We start from the raw sequence: 18,586 nt of genomic DNA, 5'->3' as shown, positions 1-18,586 counted from the left end.
ATTCACATCCAACACTGAAAACACATGTTTTGTGTATTCTATAATTTCCTGTCAGTATAAATGGCAAAGTATGCTGGTATTTTTGTATACTAGTAACTGGCAAAACCGTATCACAATTAGTATACTGTACTGCTGTACATTTCTGGACTACTTTTATTTTACACCACCACCAGATGGCAACAGAGCACCACAGTAAGAAAGCATCACACAGAAAATGAAGTAAGTCAGCCAATTGCTTGTTTCTTTATTTGTTTTAGTCAAAACACACAATTTAACCATACTGGTTTTCACTTGGTGTATTATTTGTTCCAGTTATTACTTGAGTCTCCCTCCACAGGCTGAAGGCAGACAGACGACTGACACACTCACTGTGTTCCTGGGAGATGAAAATCAGAAGAAAGCTCTTGTGTGTGTGTGTGTGTGTGTGTGTGTGTGTGTGTGTGTGTGTGTGTGCGTGTGCGTGTGTGCATGTGTGCGTGTGCATGTGCATGTGCGTGTGTGTGCGTATGTGGGCATTTGATCAACATCTTCGATTACATGTCCACTTAACAAGTACCCGTCACCACCTCCATCGTGGCTGGGGGAGGGTCCTGTCCTGGATGCCTCAACCCCCACCGTAAAGGCCACTCTGCAGAGGTTAAAGGTGACCACACACACGCACACACACACACACACACACACACACACACACATACATACACACTGATTTCTCTAAGAGCCATCCTTTCTCCTCCCCTCCCATTTCTCCTGTCCAGTCATTTTCTCTGCCCTCCTCCATCACTCTCTTTCTCTCTCCCTCTTTCTTTTTTTTTTGTCTCTGCTATTTGAAATTGATTGTCTTCTACCATCACAAAGACACTTGGTTCTGATTGATTGGTTAGTAAGGGAAGAGGGAGAGAACATCGACACTGGGGGTTCCAGAGCTGTGAGGTCTGTCCGAAGGAAAAAGCAAATGACGCCATTTTGAGGCACTGGAAGAAACCCGTATTTCAGCTGCCTGGCTGTCTGTTTGTTTATGCTTCCCCTAAAGCAGACAAACACCCAGGCCGATCGAATTTAGATTAAATACGGATGAGCTGAAATACAGGAACAAAACAGAGGAACTCACACTACCAACTGTGTGATGAAACAAAGGGTAGATACAGACATGGAAGTGTGGAGACTATTTCTACACAAAGGGAAGGGTTACAACAGGAGGAAAGACACACAGCGATGAAGCTGATACACATACAAACACACATATTTTATACAAATACACAAACAGCACATGAAAGACGCTAAAAAGAATGTACTTGGAAACCAAAACCCAGTTGTTTTTTTCCCCTGTTTCTCCCCCTCTCCACCTGTAGAGGTACAGTTCATCCTGCAGTTTATATACACTTATATAGTATCCATGCATAAAAGAATCGCTCATCCCAACCCTAATGACAGAGGTGCTTGGTTGGTTCTTCTTTTTTTTAATATGGGAATCACTTTAACACACACAGAAGACAATTGTCAAACACAAAATAAGCCAAAAAGTGATGCAAAACAGATGATGTGTCATTTTCAACTTGATCTTTAACAACGTTCTCAATTCCTACATCTTTCTTTGTATTCATAATCTTTCGTCACTGATTTCTTCCTCCCCTACTGCTACATTATTATATATTACGTCCTTTCCTACCTCTTCAATTATCCTTACACCTCCTTTTAGTGTTTCTCTTAACTCCAAAAAAGGACAACATGCAAACCTACAAACAATAAATTAACAGATTACAAAAGATGTCAAACCATAAGACGGCTTATACTGCACACGCTCCTTTAAACAAACCTTATAAAACGGAACAATCATTTTGCTGTGACTTTAATGTCACTCTCACCGCTAAACATTGTCATTATTGTTTCACTATATTAACCTTTACAATAAAGATTTGAGGTATATCGAGATGAATTGTCTACACATGCCTGCCTCGTTGTGATGCTACCCTGGACGGAGGGAACCAGCGAAGAGGGTTTGGATGGGCGGGGGTCACCGGCGGGCATCATGTGTCTTTTGGAGCTGAAAGGTCTCATCATTTCTACACTGATTGATCATTGGTTGGTTGTTACAAAGGTTAAAGTTTTAGATGTGAGCCAATGAAAGAGCAGGATTAGAGGGGCTTTGTAAACAGTCCGATACACACACACACACTTACACTCTGGTTATAAATTACACAAAAATATCTCTGGTGGGAGTGTGTGTACATGTGTGTATCATGGAGAGGTCTCTGTGTGAGATGACATCGTCTCACCAGCATGTAAAAACATATCAAAACAAAATGGTGGCGGTTAACAATCTTTTTTACTTTTTTTTTTTCAAAAAAGTGCTAGTTGAAATCAAACAAAAGTGGCTTTTTTATGTCATGAGGACCTCCTCCTGTGTTGCTCCCCCTTCATCCAGTGTGTGCCCCCCCTTCATCCAATGTGTGCCCCCCCTTCACTTTAAACACTGTGTGCATGTGTGTGTGTGTGTGTGTGTGTGTGTGTGTGTGTGTGTGTGTGTGTGTGTGTGTTTGTGCGCGCGCGCGCGTGCGTGCGTGTGTGCGTGTGTGCGTGCGTGCGTGTGTGCAGAGCAGTCCAACCCCTGGTTGAAGGAAAAAGGCACTCAACTCTTCCCACATAACAAACACCTCTGTGTGTTTGTCACGCAGCACGACTGCTCTGTGGAAGTGTGGATGTGCACTCAGCAGCATGCAGTATATCTGCATGTGTGTTGTGTTTGCATGTGTGTGCACGTCCCAGGTCCGGTGTGAACACGGCAGGCTTGAAGTATCTTTGGTATTGATGGTTGATGGCTGTGTCACAGTCCACTCTATTCTGTGAGGTAGCCACACACACACAACTGTTTCCATCACTAACTCTTTGCTTTGGGTCTGAGCTTCAAATATCTGCACTAAAAAGCTACAGTTTTGTTCCCTTCTTGACTCTAGAAAACATCTTAAATGACACCTCCAACAGGGAATCTGTTATAGTGCACAAGCAGAACCCAAACTATGAAGGAACGTCACTTAAATGTTTCCCTCCAGTCTGATGATGGGCCTCTGATGCTCAGCTGCACCCTTCTTCCACCTGTCTGCATCTCCTCTCTAATATGATTATCTCCCGCTAGAAGATGCTATACAACAAGTGGCTTTGCCCACACAAAAAAATTTAAAAAGACACAAAGAAATGAGGCGGTTCTCATGGTAACCAAAAACACCATCAGCAGAGGAATGCAGTGACAGTTCAGTTCAAAGGGCTCAAAGTTCAGAGATGAAGGAAGAGGTCCTTCCATCACACAGGTATTCACAAATATGCACAGTTCCTCATTTGTGGTATTCCTTCCTCTTCTGTGCATAGGATCAGTCTATGTTCATTTTTCTTTTTTTTTCATCTTTAAGTTTTTACATTTTGTCAACAAGGTGCTTCTTTACATATAGTTTCAGCACAACATAGCACAAAAGTCACTAGAGAGAAACCATGTGTCTATGGTACTATTATTACCCGCATCAATAGTTAAGGAGGGAGAAATGAAAGAAAGACACAACAGGGGGAGTAGCAAGAGAGTAGATAAATAGAGAATAGATAAGACAGAGAGACAGAGAGAGAAAGAGAGATGAAATTAAATATTATTTACAGTCATTTTCATTGTGTTTCATGTCGATCACATCAATGTTTTTCTGAGGTATGGAATAGGTAACGTGCCTGTGTAGTGCTCGCAGTTTGACGGTTGTAATGACACAGGCCAGACACAACGGGGCACATGGCGATGGAGCGGGCTGCACCTGTTCTCTGATTATCATAAAGAGGCAAACATCATTGGCACTCAGGATCCTATATTGTGACATTTGACCTCTGCGTTTGGCCACTAGAACAGAGCAGACCCCCCCCCCTCCCTCACTCCCTACATTTGGGCATGACACTTTTTAAATGTGGGGAGTGTCATCCCTGTTTGATTGTTCTCCTTTTTTTAACCTGAAAATAACCTCTCAAGTGGCTACACGGTCTATGGCCATGTTGCCGTACAACGAGTCATAAGAAACAAACATTCAAATGTGTATCAAAGGGTTTGTGAGTACATTTTTTTAAGTTTTATCATTGTGTCTCAGTTTGTTTGGTGTTTGCAGGGCTACACTCCTGCTTATATGGAGTATTGGTATCTTTATCCTAATAGAAATCTACAATGCAGGCTACACTGTGTTGAGGTAGGCCTGCGGGAGACATACTGGAGGTGCACCTACATGCTCAAACTTGTTTAGCTGTGGTTTAAATGGACAGCAGGTGGCACTGTTACTCTGACGTGGAGCAGGCCGAATCACTGTAGAGGAATACACCCCAGAAGCAACCCGAAGCATGTGAATATTACACACATGTACACACACGCCTGCAGTGATGCAGAGCCGCGAAAGTGGTATGTGGTTAGCAGGTCAAAGGACCTGCCGAGAGCATCTAACAGACACTTGACACACAAACATACCTCTCAATCAGCCTCAGTGTCTGTTACTGAAATGTGGAGTGGTTGATCACGGCCCAGCAGACACATCCACTGTCTGATTTCTGGCTGATTTGTGAAGACCAACGTGCGGCTGCTCAAGGTTTCCTGTCTTAAAGCTATCTGTTCCCTGTCATGAGTAATTCTTTGGTGTGTTTACATCCTGACAATCAGCAGAGGATCCTAAAGCAAAACCTCCTCCTTTCAAGGCTTCAACACAGACCCACAGTGCGGTTTAGTGTAGATGGATTTCCTTTGGTTTTCAGTTGGATTTACTCAGCTCAACGTGTGGTTGTTTCAGGGCACCTCTCTTAAAGCTACTGGATCTTTGGTTTGAAGAACCACAATTTGAAATGCATGTTAACCCCTAAGAGTAACATTCAGATTGAAAGAAAACACATGGAGCATTGAGAAGATCTGATTCATCTGCACAAGTCATCAGCACTCTGAGCAGATGAATCAGATGAGTGGTGTGAAGCTTAACACCCTGTAGCTCTGCAGGAGTGCTTTAGTGAAAAACATCCCCCCCCTCCATCCTCCGTGCATCTGTTCAACCATCCGTCCTGCCACCGTCAGGCCTTAGAGAAAGTGGCTGCACAGGAGGTACCAGGTTGGATCGGTGAGTTGTTGTTGTTGCTGTTTCCATGAGGAGTGTGCACGTGGCCATGCACCCCGTGATTGTGCTCCTCTGTGTCCCAGCGGTCCGTACAGCGGCGGCGTGAGTTCATAAAGAAGTTGGAGACGGTGGAGAGTTCTAGGCCCAGCTGCTGGGAGATGGTGATCTGCATCTCCTTGGAGGGGCGGCGGTTCTCTCTGAAGATGGCTACCAAAGTGCGACGCTGCAGGTCGGTGAAGACCAGTCGCTGCTTCTTTGGCACCTGGTTGCGGTCCCGTCCTCGGTCCTCCTCCTTACGTTTACATGCTGGAGAGAGGAAGGGAATGGACAGAGGAAAGGAAGAGGGAGGACAGAACAAAAGGAAGGAGTTTTATTGCCATCAAAATATTCTAGGATCCTTACAAAGCAATACCAAACCCAACATTGGTTGGGAACTAACAAATAATGAAAAATAAGACAAGGGTGGGATGCCTAATTAGACACCTAATTATGGCATAAAGGGAAATGCTAAAGAATTTAAGAATGACAATTAAAATGGCTGAAGGGCAAAACAGACGGTAAAAGCAAAAGGTTAAAAAATGGACCAATGCAGGTGTTTGAGTGCATGCATGTTTTTGTGTATATGAGTTGTAATTTTTCAGTTGAAAGTGTTTAGCTCACTGTTAAAATGTAAATATACATCATGACTGTATATCATACAGGTAAAAAGGAACACATTTGGAGTTCAAATGAACAAAGGGGGAGGGTAACAGGAGGGAAAAAAGAGGGCTAAAAAAGAGAGAATGGAAAGGCAGAAAGAAGAGTAACGAGTCAGTGAGTCGACACTGGTGAGGGAAAAACACCAAATTAAAACGTCTTAATGGCCATTAGCTAATAGTTGCTTATGCAAGTTTCAGCCTTTAGAATATTGTATATCTTATCGCTATTTGCCAAAGTACACTAAAAGTTTTTAGATTGATTTCCTACCTTCCAGGCAGCCTTTTCCATTTATCATTCATTGTGGTATGACAATCAACTTTTGGAGATCTAAAACTTGCTTCACAGCTAACCGTTATCTCAATGTTCTTATCAAAGTCCATATTTTAAACAGGTAGTAGAAAACTCTTCCTGTGTGTGTGTGTGTGTGTGTGTGTGTGTTGAAGAACAGTCTGAGATGACAAACAATATGTTGTTTATATTTATTAAATACTTTGTGGATGCAAATCATACTTTGCAGCAGTTGAGGACCAATGCCCAGATGTCGAACTGTCCTTGAATGCTACACAAAGGATAGTTTCTTTAGTGCTACTAACATCTGCAGTATAACATGAAAAAAACATTTGAAAAAAACATTAATAAACCTAATTGTTCATCGGCATGGATTCCCTATTTCAAGCAAGTTTCAAATCTCTACAAGTTGATTTTCAAAGTGCAGTGAAATGAACTGAAACCATGTGGCCGCCTAGAGGATAGGAAATCAATCTAAAAACTCACAGAAGGCTTGGAACATGGTCATCAGTAATGTAAAGTGGGTTGTACACTGAGTTTGTGGATGATGGGTTAACATGCAAAAACACCAGTAAGGTCCTTTAAAGTTTGGCCAAACGTAGAGAAGGTGAGTTTTTGTTATTAACATGTGGGCAAAATTAGGTTTCATTTTATTCTGCTTGTCTAATGATACAGTTCTCTTAAAAAAAAGAGGTTATGGTGGATAAATAGTTTACACTGTGGGTCTGCGTGTCTTGTTGAAACTGGAGGAGCCTGATGATGTAAAATGCTGACAAAGAAGTGGTGTGCCGTGCCTAGATGCACCATCAGTAGGCTCGGCTGTAGCTGTGGAGACTGAAGGCAGTCTGTTCTGTTCTGCTGCCCTAAAAAGCTGCAATGATCGATTTTCCGCGGTTTTCTCCTGAACACGTGGTCCAGTAATCAGGGCTCCCTTCCCCACCCGATCGATCCCCATCGATCTGCGAGACCGAGGTGTGTGTGTGTGTGTGTGTGTGTGTGTGTGTGTGTGTGTGTGTGTGTGTGTGTGTGTGTGTGTGTGTGTGCGTGTGCGCGCGTACGACCTCACATTGGAGAGTATAGCCCGGGAGCGCGCTTTGTGACAGACTGACGGAGAAGAAATTGTTTATCTGTGGAAGAACAAAGGACATGTGGCGGGAAAGAGTGACAGTCATCCAGTCTGAGAGCTCTGGCTCTGGAGGAGGACAAAGGAATGTCTGTCATAATACGTCACGAATTATTTTTTTACAAAAAGTGTGCACGCGTGCATGAGATGTGGTCTGCGTAAAAGAAACAAACAACGTGAAGAATTATATTCATCGCAGTCTTGGAGTGTTTGTGCACATGTGTGGGAGAGAAAGGAAGGACAAAAAGAAAAGGGTGAGGGGATGAGTGAAGGAGGGAGAAGGCTGGCTGCAGTGTGGAGGTGGTGTATATGCAAATGATTGATGACTTTACAGCAGGTTTAGACAACAGCAGTAAACAGATTTGACTGTGAGGAGGGAGATCAATATGAATGTGCACATGTGTATGCATGCCTGTGTGTATGCATGCCTGTGTGTGAGCGTGCATGTGTTTGAATTGCCATTGTTCATGCTTTGATACTGCAAGCACAGCATAATTAAGATGTTTTCCTCAGCAGAGTGTAGGCCTATAGGTTATATGTTTGCCCCTGCATTAGAGCCTGCACAGATACCTTCTGGACTTCTTCAACTGTTTCCCTCTTGTTGTTTTTCTCAATTGTTTTAATTTGCCCTCAGATTGATAGCCCCCATATTGATTGATCCGCACTTCAGAACCATTTCATGGAACGTTTATTCAATTGGTTCAGGCCCAGCCATGCCAGAATCTCCTCGCGGCTCTCTAAGTGCTGTCTCAAACCAAACTCAATACTCCCTAATGTAATGACTGAATGCTAGTGCTAATATAGTGATAATTTAATATGTAATGCTTGTTTTCGAACAACTTGTGCTACCGGCTATTTTACAATGCCAACACCACTCTGGTTCTCCTCCATCAGCTCAAATGCAACTGCAGCTCTGAGGCCTGCAGAGCAACCAAGTGGAACCAAGGATATGGCACAAGGCCTGGGCCTGTTCAATACATATTTCAAATAATCCATCGATCCATTTCAAATGAGACCCCTGAACATCCCCTCTCACAGCATTGAATAGGACCACAGGGAAGGTAAAGAAGGAGCTGCTCATTAGATTGAGCTCTCTTGAGACGAGATCCACAGCGTTGTAGGCTATCTTTAGTTGCCTCATTACTAAATGGACTTTTCTGAAGAGACAAGCAGCAGTCTCAAGTGGCACGTGCTTGTGTTGTCTCTTCCAAATGTCCTGGTGTCAATGATGCTAAAGGTACTTTGCTTAATGTCAACCTCTTGCTGATCCAAAGATTAAATCACAGGATGTGCAGCATGTTAAGTTGTACTTGTGCCTCCTTTAAGAGCCGCTCTGCTTTATCTTAAGTGTCTGCTGTTTTTTACTCTGCCTTCCACTGTCTCTAAGACTGTGCACTTAAGGATGATGGTTGACTCTTGTCTGTTATATTACAGTACATGTGATAGCTTGGTAGAAAGCTGCAGCTATGAGCGAGCTGGCTGACAAAAATTGCTTGATTGGACAACAATCTTTCAGTCAATTTCTTTAAAAATTCCATTCCATGCATTTTTTAAGAAGTATAAAAAGACAGTGTTTTTTTCCATACAAAACAAAAACTCTTAAAATGACATCCTCTCCGTCATAGAAGTATCCAAAATCTATGAATATCCAAGTATTTTTCATTTTAAAATATTGTACCAGACACATGTTGTCTCCTCCTTCACTGAAAAGTCCAACTAACTTTAGGTGGACTGGAGGCTTCGAGTTTCCACATCCAACTTGTATATTTGCATATTGACCCACGATTGGCTCAGGTAAACACATACTGTCCTCCTTCAGCAGGTGAAAGTTTTCAACTCTGCACATACATCATCCTGCACAGCAAAGCTCAAACATCCAAGTGCAGTAACAATCAGAAAAAAAAACATGTTTGAGAGAAGAGGAGGACTTCAAATTTCCATTAGTCATAATTTATAGTAAACACAATAGATTATTAAGTGTTACAGGCTAAATGATGCTGACTTCAGGCTCCAGTTAACAATAGGATTTGGTCTGAAAACACTGTCTGGTGTGTTTTGAAATGTTGAATGAGCAGTAACTTCAGATTCTCAGATGGCAGCTGTCCTCAAGGTATCACAGTGAATCTATCTATCTATAATCTGTGATGTGGTGAATTGTGAAATGAAAAAGCAGATTTGATATGACTGATATATCCTCAAAAGGCAGACTGCCTAATATCAATATAAATAAAAATCTATTAGCCTACTTTATAGTTGCAAGAGTGCATTATGTTTATTTACTTAACAAAGGTGTGTGTGTGTGTGTGTGTGTGTGTGTGTGTGTGTGTGTGTGTGTGTGTGTGTGTGTGTGTGTGTGTGTGTGCAGATGGGGGGGAGGGGGGGGCAGACGGTGAACTAACCGCACCGTGCTGCTGCTAGTCGACGCCTGGACGGACGGATGAGATCGGGCTTTGTGTCCGGTGAGGCGGGCCCTCTCCCGACCTGGGCGGACTACTGCAGGCGAGAAACAGTTTGGCGTCAATCACTCTCTGTCACACCTCTCAGATGTACGGTTATTGATTATATTGATCATATTATAGGCCTTTTCATTGCTGGGAAAGGAAAAACGCCATCAACCCCACCCGCATTAACATTCAGCAGCGGTGAAACCAAACCGTCCTAAAGAATCCTCTCAATTGACTAGGATTGGATTATCTGAAAGCTTTCGTTTATTTGTCAATGGAAAGCGTGTGTTGAGCCTGTTGAGACGAGTGATCGGCAGCTTTACAGCCTATCAGATATTGGCTTGTAGTCTATAAACCGTGTTTTTATTCCTCTCCTTTTCCCCACCTATAACAAATGGTGTTCATTCACTCCAAAACAACTCAGAATGAATTGGCCAATTGAATCCAGAGAGCACAGGCTTCTATTTTCTAACATTTGTTGCTAAAGAGGGTTAATAAAACGAGTTGTCGGTGCAAACGAAAAAACGAGCTACTGAGGGAAAGGTTAAGAGAAATGTAGGGGCAGCGTTTAGGAATATTTTTCAGAAGCGCTATTAGAAGGCTATTATAAAATATAACATTTTATTAGCGACGATGATTTAAATTCGGCGTTTTTGTTTTTGGAGAAGGTGTTTTATCAAGGCATTTTTAAATGTTTTATTTGCCCGGAAGTTGGTTTATTTGTTTAAATGATCAGAATATGTTTTATCATTCCAGCTTTTAATTTGATGAGGAACAGTGTTTTGCCTAAATACTAAGAAACCTGCGGCCTGCTTTACCGATATGTTGTTTGAAGGATTATTAATAGTGGGCGAAGTTGTAGACTATAAAGAAACGTGTTTTTTTTTTAAACTAAACGAACAAACGTTTAAAATATCAGTCTACGTTGTAAAAAGAAATACCTATTGTGCTAGAGATGATGAACTAAAACCAAGTCTGTGTCGGTTTCCCCTGCCGCACATTTTAATAAAATAAATTGGCTAACTGGGAAATGATGTAACTAGAAATCAGGTGTTGCTAAAAATAATTCTCTGCTCAGATATATAAGCAATTATGAACACACACACACACACACACACACACACACACACACACACACACAAACTCTCTCTCTCTCTCTCTCTCTCTCTCTCTCTCTCTCTCTTGCAACACGTTTCTGTGTGATAAATTTCTCCTTTAACAATAAACTTAAATTTAAAAAGTTGTAATTTAATCCTGAATAATCAGACAAATCGGCACCTTTAACGCCAGTCTGCTGCTGTGTGAGATCAGGAGGCATTTTCCAAACTGGCATGAGGCAATTAATGAAGGTTTACCGAAGCTAAGACTGTGTTTCAAATTAAGAACTCGGATTAAGAGATGTCTCAAACTAAAACCTCCTATTCTCTGCCTGCCTGTTTACATATTTATGTTAATATTTATCATGAGAAGTTAAGGCAGTTTATACTCAATAGGCAAAGTGGAGGGATGTAATCATATTTCTACCACCTAGCCTCATTACAGACATTCATTTTTTAACTTCATGTTACAGCCCTGCCTGTAGTTTGGTGATGTTAAAATAATGAGATATGATTGATTAGAAGGGGGCTTTGTGGTCATAACTGCCACAAATATCCAATTTCATCAGTTGTATGTCGTGAAAGGTCATTTCAAATATTTTGCTTGCGGCTGTTTTACAATTTGCATGAAGTTACAGCTTTTTTATACTGTGCTTTATTATAACATCTTCGTAAGGATGGGTACATTTACTCTCATTCATACAGAGTGTCAAAATATTTCACTCCAGTGTGCCAAAGTGAGTTCTGTGTGTTACAGAGAGAGATGACCAGAGAGCAGAAATGAAATAAGGGTGGAAGGCAAAGGATCTGCTTTGCTGATGCTGGTACAGAGCCAGAAGAGAAAGTAGGGGGAGAAAGGAGGAAGGCAAGGAGGGAGAGAAAGAGAGAGAGATAGAGAGAGAGAGAGCCGAAGAGAGCAGAGGAGAGGAAATCAATACCGATTCAGAGTGAGTCAGATAAGCCTGAACAATGTATAGTGCAGACACACTCTATAACCCAGTCACACACACACACACACACACACACACACACACACACACACACACACACACACACACACACACGTGCATGTTGAAGCACTTGCACGCACACATGCTGGGTGAAATGTGCTTGCATGCTCCCATAAAGGTGCATTACAAACCCCATAAAGCATTGCAACCTTTAAAATCAAATGACATCACAACCTTGGATTGCTTTGAGGATTCGCTGACATGAGCAGAAAGCACTCATTACGACTCGATAGGCAACTGGACGCTCTAATGCTCTTTGCCTACTGTAAGATGCTCTTAAGCTCTGATCTTTTCATGTTTGTGTTCAAATGCCAGCCTTCCTGGTCTGATTTCACTACAAATATTGTAGGTCTTTTGTTACAGAGATGCTTCTTTTCCTGCTTCATAAATGGGGTGTTTTCAGCACTGAAAGTCTACACCATCCTTGTTGATGTCAGATTTTTGTTGATATTACACATGATGTTTTGGAACATAAACATGCGTTCTTCAAAACCACTTACACACTCTCTGCCGTGGTGTTTAGGTGTGTGGTCTTCAGCTGTTAACCACAGATTTGGCTTTGCTTACCTAGAAGATGCTGTTACAAGCTCTAACAACACCGCTCTCTGACTCTCTCTTTCTTCCCCTCTCCTCTCTGTATCCCTTATACTTATCAATTATTAAGGTCTGTATTGATCCTTTCACTACCCTGCCTCTATCTGGCTGTTCACACAAAGCCCAAACCTGCCTGCCCTCACTCAATCAATGGCATCTCCCACCTCTTTTTCAGTCAGTTTTGCTTTTCTCGCTTTTGCACTTAAGCCGGGCTGAATAAAGTTTTGTACATCCCAATTTAGTCCATTTGGATTCTTCAGAAAATATGAGAAACAGCACACTGATATTAATCTTTCATGCCGCAAGCAAGTTTAATGGGCATTAAAAAACATGGGTCTGGTAAGAGAGCAGGGAGAGTCGAAATGGCTGTGTGCATTGTTTGACTTTATGAAACAGCTCTCATTCATCCTCGTCCTCCAGTCAATGTTTTTTGGGGGGGTTGTTCGGTGGTGCCAATCTCCTGAAGCCAAACAACCTGCCTGCCTGTTGCCAGGTTAAAGATTATATTATTGTCATATGCTGCAGAGAGTGAGGGAGAGAAAGAGAAAGAGAAAGAAAAACAGAGGGAGTACCAAGGGAGTGGGAAAGAAGGGGGTTGGGAAGGGGAAACGGCCTTATTGATCTCCTATGTGTAAAGCCAGGCAAACACAGAAAGGACAGAGCTACACTATTAATGACACTCACAGCCTCAGCTACTAATCCTTGTCTGTCTGTCTGTCTGTCTATCTATCTATCTATCTATCTATCTATCTATCTATCTATCTATCTATCTATCTATCTATCTATTCAAGTACATGGTTGATTCAATGTTTTAAAGTAAAATATAAAAACTAGCAGTCAATACATTTGATCTCTTCTGTAAAGACACTGTAGTGATTCTGCTAAATCTAATGTTGTTGCATTGACTGTGATGCATTGCAATATCCATCTGGAAAAGAAGGATGTCAAAGGTAGAACTGTGATATATTTTAAGGCTACTGGATATAGTCTTCTGACTTATTGAAACCAACAGTGAATTCCCATTCCCTTTGTGTTTTTCAGTATCAAAACCTCTGTATGCTCTATATTCTTATCTACTGTATACTGGTCCCTGTTAGCAATCTCCTTCCCAGTAGCAATCAATATTTCATCAGAACAGTTTAAGCTTATGGTTGCCTTGAAATAGATCTGGGGATCATAGAGGCAGCACTGGAGGTAGACTTTCAAAAGTATAAGTCCTGTTTATAAAGGTTTTTTTTACATCTGATTATTTGAATGGTGTCCTGGGTGAAGGCAAATCAGTGTTTTACAGTTTTGTTTGATCCACTGAAATCATGATGTTATTCATGGTGATATTTTGCTCATCTGAGTGCACTGTTAGCACTAGGGGAAGAAGCGTCTGTCCTGCATCACACCAGCGATCATACCTGTCTGTGTTCTAAATTTAGAGCTTTTACTACAGCGTAGTACTAAATGCAAAGCCGGATAGAGACCGTGTGGTTATTGCGTCTTTCAGCTCCGATACGAATATTGATCCGTGCGCAACATTTAAAAGGGAGAGTGGGAACTGGCATATTGATCAGGCAGCCTGGGGTCACCACGCTTCTCCCGCGCAACTAGTGGGCCCATGCATGCAGTAGCCTACCGCTGTGTCTTACCGTCGGACACAGAGAGAGGGAGGGAGGGGAAAAAGGCGTCGGGGGAGGGCAACTATTTCGAGGTTTATTGTGAATCAATGGCGATTTGCTATGTGCCGATCAAAAATATAGACCTGCAAATTTAGTCTACAACAGCCCGCGTAAACGCCAATGTGCACGCCCAAAACAACCATTAACATCTTTGTTTTACAGAGCTCTAAATGCACTACAATTAGACTTTACTGTTTTTAAGAAACAACCTATAGCCTATGTGTTTAAGGTTTAGGAAATAAAGATAGAGTTATGTTTAGTGGTGAAGACGCTGTGCCTCTGCACGCTTTGTTTTAGCCGGTTGAACTGTCCGTGGTGCTGAATCTTTTAGGTCTGCGCAAGTTTAGTGTGTCTGTTATTAATTTGGGGAAATAACGGTGTAAGGTGACCGGGCTGTTAGGCTACTTCAGTCGCATCAGTTTTGTAAAATGTAAAATAATAATAATGAAAGGACAGTAGTCTTACCGGCCAGCCGTAGAGCAGACATCCGTTGAAACTCGGGCTCCTGCAGCCACTTCCACATCCTCCTGAAGGTCTCCCGGCCTGACTTGAGCTTACTCCAGGGTTTGGGATTCCGTAGCAGGTCTGACAGGGTTCCCTGCGATCGGCTCAAGATCCTCTGGGCGAATATGGCCTGCGGGATGGAGTACCGTTTTAACTCGGCCGTTATCCGCTGAGCCACTTCCTTTGTGTTGATTTCCTCCGCCTGCATGCCTGACCCTGCTCCTCCCTGCCCGGCTCCGTGGCCGTGCCTCTCGCGGCCCCCCAGCATTACCGCGCCGTTCGCCTGGGAGTGGAGGTGACTGTGCGGGTGGTGGTGCATGCCATTGAGGTTGGAGATCATACCGTGGCCGTGACCTCCTAAACTCCTGGCCAGGTGCTCTTGGTCACTTCGGGACAGCATGGAGGCGTGGGACTCAAACCCTGACACCGGAGAGAGCATCTTGGCGTCGGTGGAGAGGTGTGCGCTTGGACCGTAGGCTGACAGCGGCTGCTGGGAGTTGTGCAAAGAACCCAGACCGCTGGACAGCGGGGAGAGCGAGCCGTGGCCCATACCGGACACGGACATCTCTTTGGGGTAGTGACTGTACAGATTGCCCATGGAGGCGAGCCCCCGGTGGTCGTCCCGCATCAGCGTGAAACTGCCGCTGACGTTCCCGGCGGAGAGTCGTTGATGGGCGGCAGCATGGTGGTGAGTGTGTGGGTGGGAAAACTTATCCGAGACGGTGGATATCGGAGGTAGATGCTGCAGAGGGGTCAGCGTGGTGTATGTGTTACTAAGGCTCATCCCGGTCTCGCACATGCTGATGGACGGGTGCAGGTGTCCGGACAGCGCAGACGGGTCTGTCCGGTAGTCCCCACCAGAGCTCTCAAGGAGTGAGGCCATGCCGGAGACCATGGCTGTCCGCGCGCCGGGAGCGTGTGAGACCAGATTCCGGGAAGCGGAGCTGGGGGACGGCGACGGCCGCGCGTGCGGAGAGCTCATGAGGTCTCCCGCCTGGGAGTGCGAGATGCTGTGAAGGTTCTCCATGGTGAGCTCCATAGCTGGAAAGATATATGTTCCCCTGTCCCACCCTCCCCACCCTCTCCCCCTGTCTGTCTCTCCCTCACGCTCCTTCTCTCGCGCTCACTCAGGGAGGCGCGCTCTCTCTTACCCCCTAAGCCCTCCTGGTAAAATTACCAAACCGTTTGATTGCCAATCCATTGATTAAAACTCTCCAATCAGTCCAGTGTGGTGCAGATAAGTTCTGATGTTCTGAGGAAGGTGCAGAACCGAGTGTCTTCACGGCGTCGTTGGCTACTGTAGCGCTTTATGCATTCATGTGGATGGGAGCTCTCCGGGGCTATATCTCATCTCTGGTCCAACAGCGCTTCCACTAAGAGCAGGCTGAGCCGCGTGTCAGAGAGATGGGTGCGCGCCTCTGTGTATTTAAAATGTGGGGCGGGTACGAGCAGAGTTTTCTTAATGGTCTTCCCCACTGGGATGAAAACGCGCCCGGGGAAAACACAATGTCTCACACCATACGCCTATCTCTCAATTTGAAATGGTAACGCCTAATTTAGTTTTGAGAAGTTGTAGGCTAAGTATTTTATATATTAGCCTAGTGCATCTGACGCTTGTATGTGCGCGTGTAGCTCTCGTGTATCTGTACACACATGACAATCAGACAGTTGATGGCCTGACATGGAATATGTGTAACAGTCAATGGTAAAATACAGTAAGTATCAGTTTCTGGAAACAGGAGTTCCTTACAGCTAAACTTTGTTTTCCCACGGACTGTATGGTTTTGCATTTATGCGCTTAGTGATAAACCTGATCGAAGTATTGATTGACAGAGATTAATGACATGGTGCAGGCCGGTAAGGGAGGTTGGGAGGGAGTGAAGGAGGTCACAAAGTGAGTTAGGATCCCAACGCTGCATGCAGACCAATAAGAGAACAGCTCGCTGCTTTGGTTGGAGCGAAGTCCACTAAGTCCATGAGATGAAGTTTGGTGTGGGATTTGATCCGCTTAGAAAAATTGTCCAATCATATCGTCTTATATTATATTTGTCCTATGACACACTAAAATAGCGATGGTCCAAAGCAAAGTGCACTTCTGCTATTTGTCACATAACCTAAATAAATAAATAGCACATATCCTCCTGACCGAGGCAGATGGGTCATTTGTGATTTTATGTTAAATCAATAATTTGGATCACTAAAAATGTAGTGTAACGCAACTATAAAGAACTTTTTAACAATGCCATTTCAGAATATAGTATCGTAGATGATACTACTAATAATGATAGGCCTTATAATAATAATAATAATAATAATAATAATAATAATAATAATGGAAGCCTATATTTCTGTTAGCATATTATGTTGTATTGTGTATTGAACATAGTTTGTAGACTTACAGATGTTTGATGGTCAGTGAGTGTTATCTGTCTAATCTCTCTGCTCACTAACTAACTAACAGAAATAAATGAACAGTCGGTCAGCTCAGCCGGTGATTGATGCCGGTACCATCCGCTTCTTCAATACAGGTGCTGTCCGTTTTATCTGACTGTCCGTGTGTGTGTGTGTGTGTGTGTGTGTGTGTGTGTGTGTGTGTGTGTGTGTGTGTGTGTGTGTGTGTGTGTGTGTGTGTGTGTGTGTGTGTGTGTGTGTGAGCAGTTTAGTAAGGGAATTTGAGAGGCAGTCAATAGTCTCTTTGTCTTTATATTTTTTTTTTATAGATTTTATTTATTGTTCCCCAGTGATTTAGTTTGCGGCACAGGACAAATTAAGAAATGACACATAGAAAAGAAAGATATATAGGCCTATAGTTATTGAGTTTGCTCATTAAACACTAACAGAACATAATCTTCACAGAAAGAAGGGGAGATTTTTTCTTTAATGCAGTGGTTCTCAACCTTTTTTGTGCCAGCCCCTATCCATTATCCAGGTCCCTAACCGCCCTCCATCAAATAAGATGTAGGCTAATTCCCCCGAATATTAATGATTACGCCCCAATATTAGGCCTATTATTGTTGTTACTATTGTTTTTGTTGTTGTTACTAAAAAAAAAATCATATCATTGAATGACAAACAACTTATTTATTAGTTTCCCAGGTATCAAAAAAGCCATGTGAATAGAAACCGTGACACCGTGACAGTGGTCAGCTAAAGTACTAAATCAAGATAAATAGAGCTTTTTTTCTTCTTTTTACAAAGGATACTTTGAATTAATTTAGAAACAAGTTCATTCAAAATAGTCTTTGATTTTAGATCTTGCAGCAAAAGGCTCTAATCATTTAAAAAAAAAAAAGCTTAAATACACCCAAATAAAAAATAGTTTAATATTTAAGGCTTCTTCATTTTTAAGAATTAAAGAACATAGCCTAACTGACCCGAAACGCACACACACACACACACACACACACACACACACACACACACACACACACACACACACACACACTTTTGTGAGCGTATGTATTCTGCTCTGTGTGGGCTACAGGCCTCCTGTCCTTCAGCCCAAAATAAACCTAAAAGATAAAGACTGAGCCGAAGCTTATTAATGCACTTTTTTCTACATTTATTTGCCAGATTTTTACCACAAATTTGCCTATATATTTTTTTTAAGAGCATGGGGTCTACAATATTTCTAGCCTTTAAATTAAACCGGAGAAGTCCATCCATACTAACTGTTATTCCTGATATCATAACGCTCGCGGTTAAGCTGTTTCCTATATTGATCACAGCGTTTGATGTATTGATCATCGATCACTTGAATCTCGTTCGGCGTTGTTTCCTAAACACAGCGGCATTTTTTTTTTTTTTTTTGTGATGTGTTTCAGGGCTCTGACCTGTGGCACATGACTGACTGGCACCAGGAATATGTTGGAAAAAAAATAAACGTCAGCTGTTGTTTTATCATCTCATTGAGCAAAAGGTATGATGATGATAATGATGTTATCCGCGCGGGCCTGTAATTTACCTTCTGACAGGCGAGAGGGTTTTTCGATGATGAAAACAAAACATTCTTGTTATTTATTTGATCGAAAAATTGTTTGATTCGTCGTCGG

At 42.7% G+C, this 18,586-nt stretch overlaps 1 protein-coding gene across 1 annotated transcript; it reads right to left on the bottom strand.

Annotated features, from left to right (window-relative positions):
- Positions 1 to 220: 220 nt before the first annotated feature.
- On the bottom strand, positions 221 to 15,573 carry onecut3b (one cut homeobox 3b). The gene is made up of 2 exons (XM_036004912.1): positions 14,496 to 15,573; positions 221 to 5,414 (listed from the first exon to the last, which is right to left on the bottom strand). Exons 1-2 carry the CDS (start codon positions 15,571 to 15,573, stop codon positions 5,065 to 5,067), a joined length of 1,428 nt encoding a protein of 475 aa, XP_035860805.1. The 3' UTR covers positions 221 to 5,064.
- Positions 15,574 to 18,586: the final 3,013 nt, after the last annotated feature.

The sequence above is a fragment of the Sander lucioperca genome, chromosome 9 (assembly GCF_008315115.2).
Source record: "Sander lucioperca isolate FBNREF2018 chromosome 9, SLUC_FBN_1.2, whole genome shotgun sequence".
Lineage (NCBI taxonomy): Eukaryota > Metazoa > Chordata > Actinopteri > Perciformes > Percidae > Sander > Sander lucioperca.
Note: the sequence above shows the minus strand (reverse complement) of the source record. Positions and strands in the feature narration are given on the sequence as shown.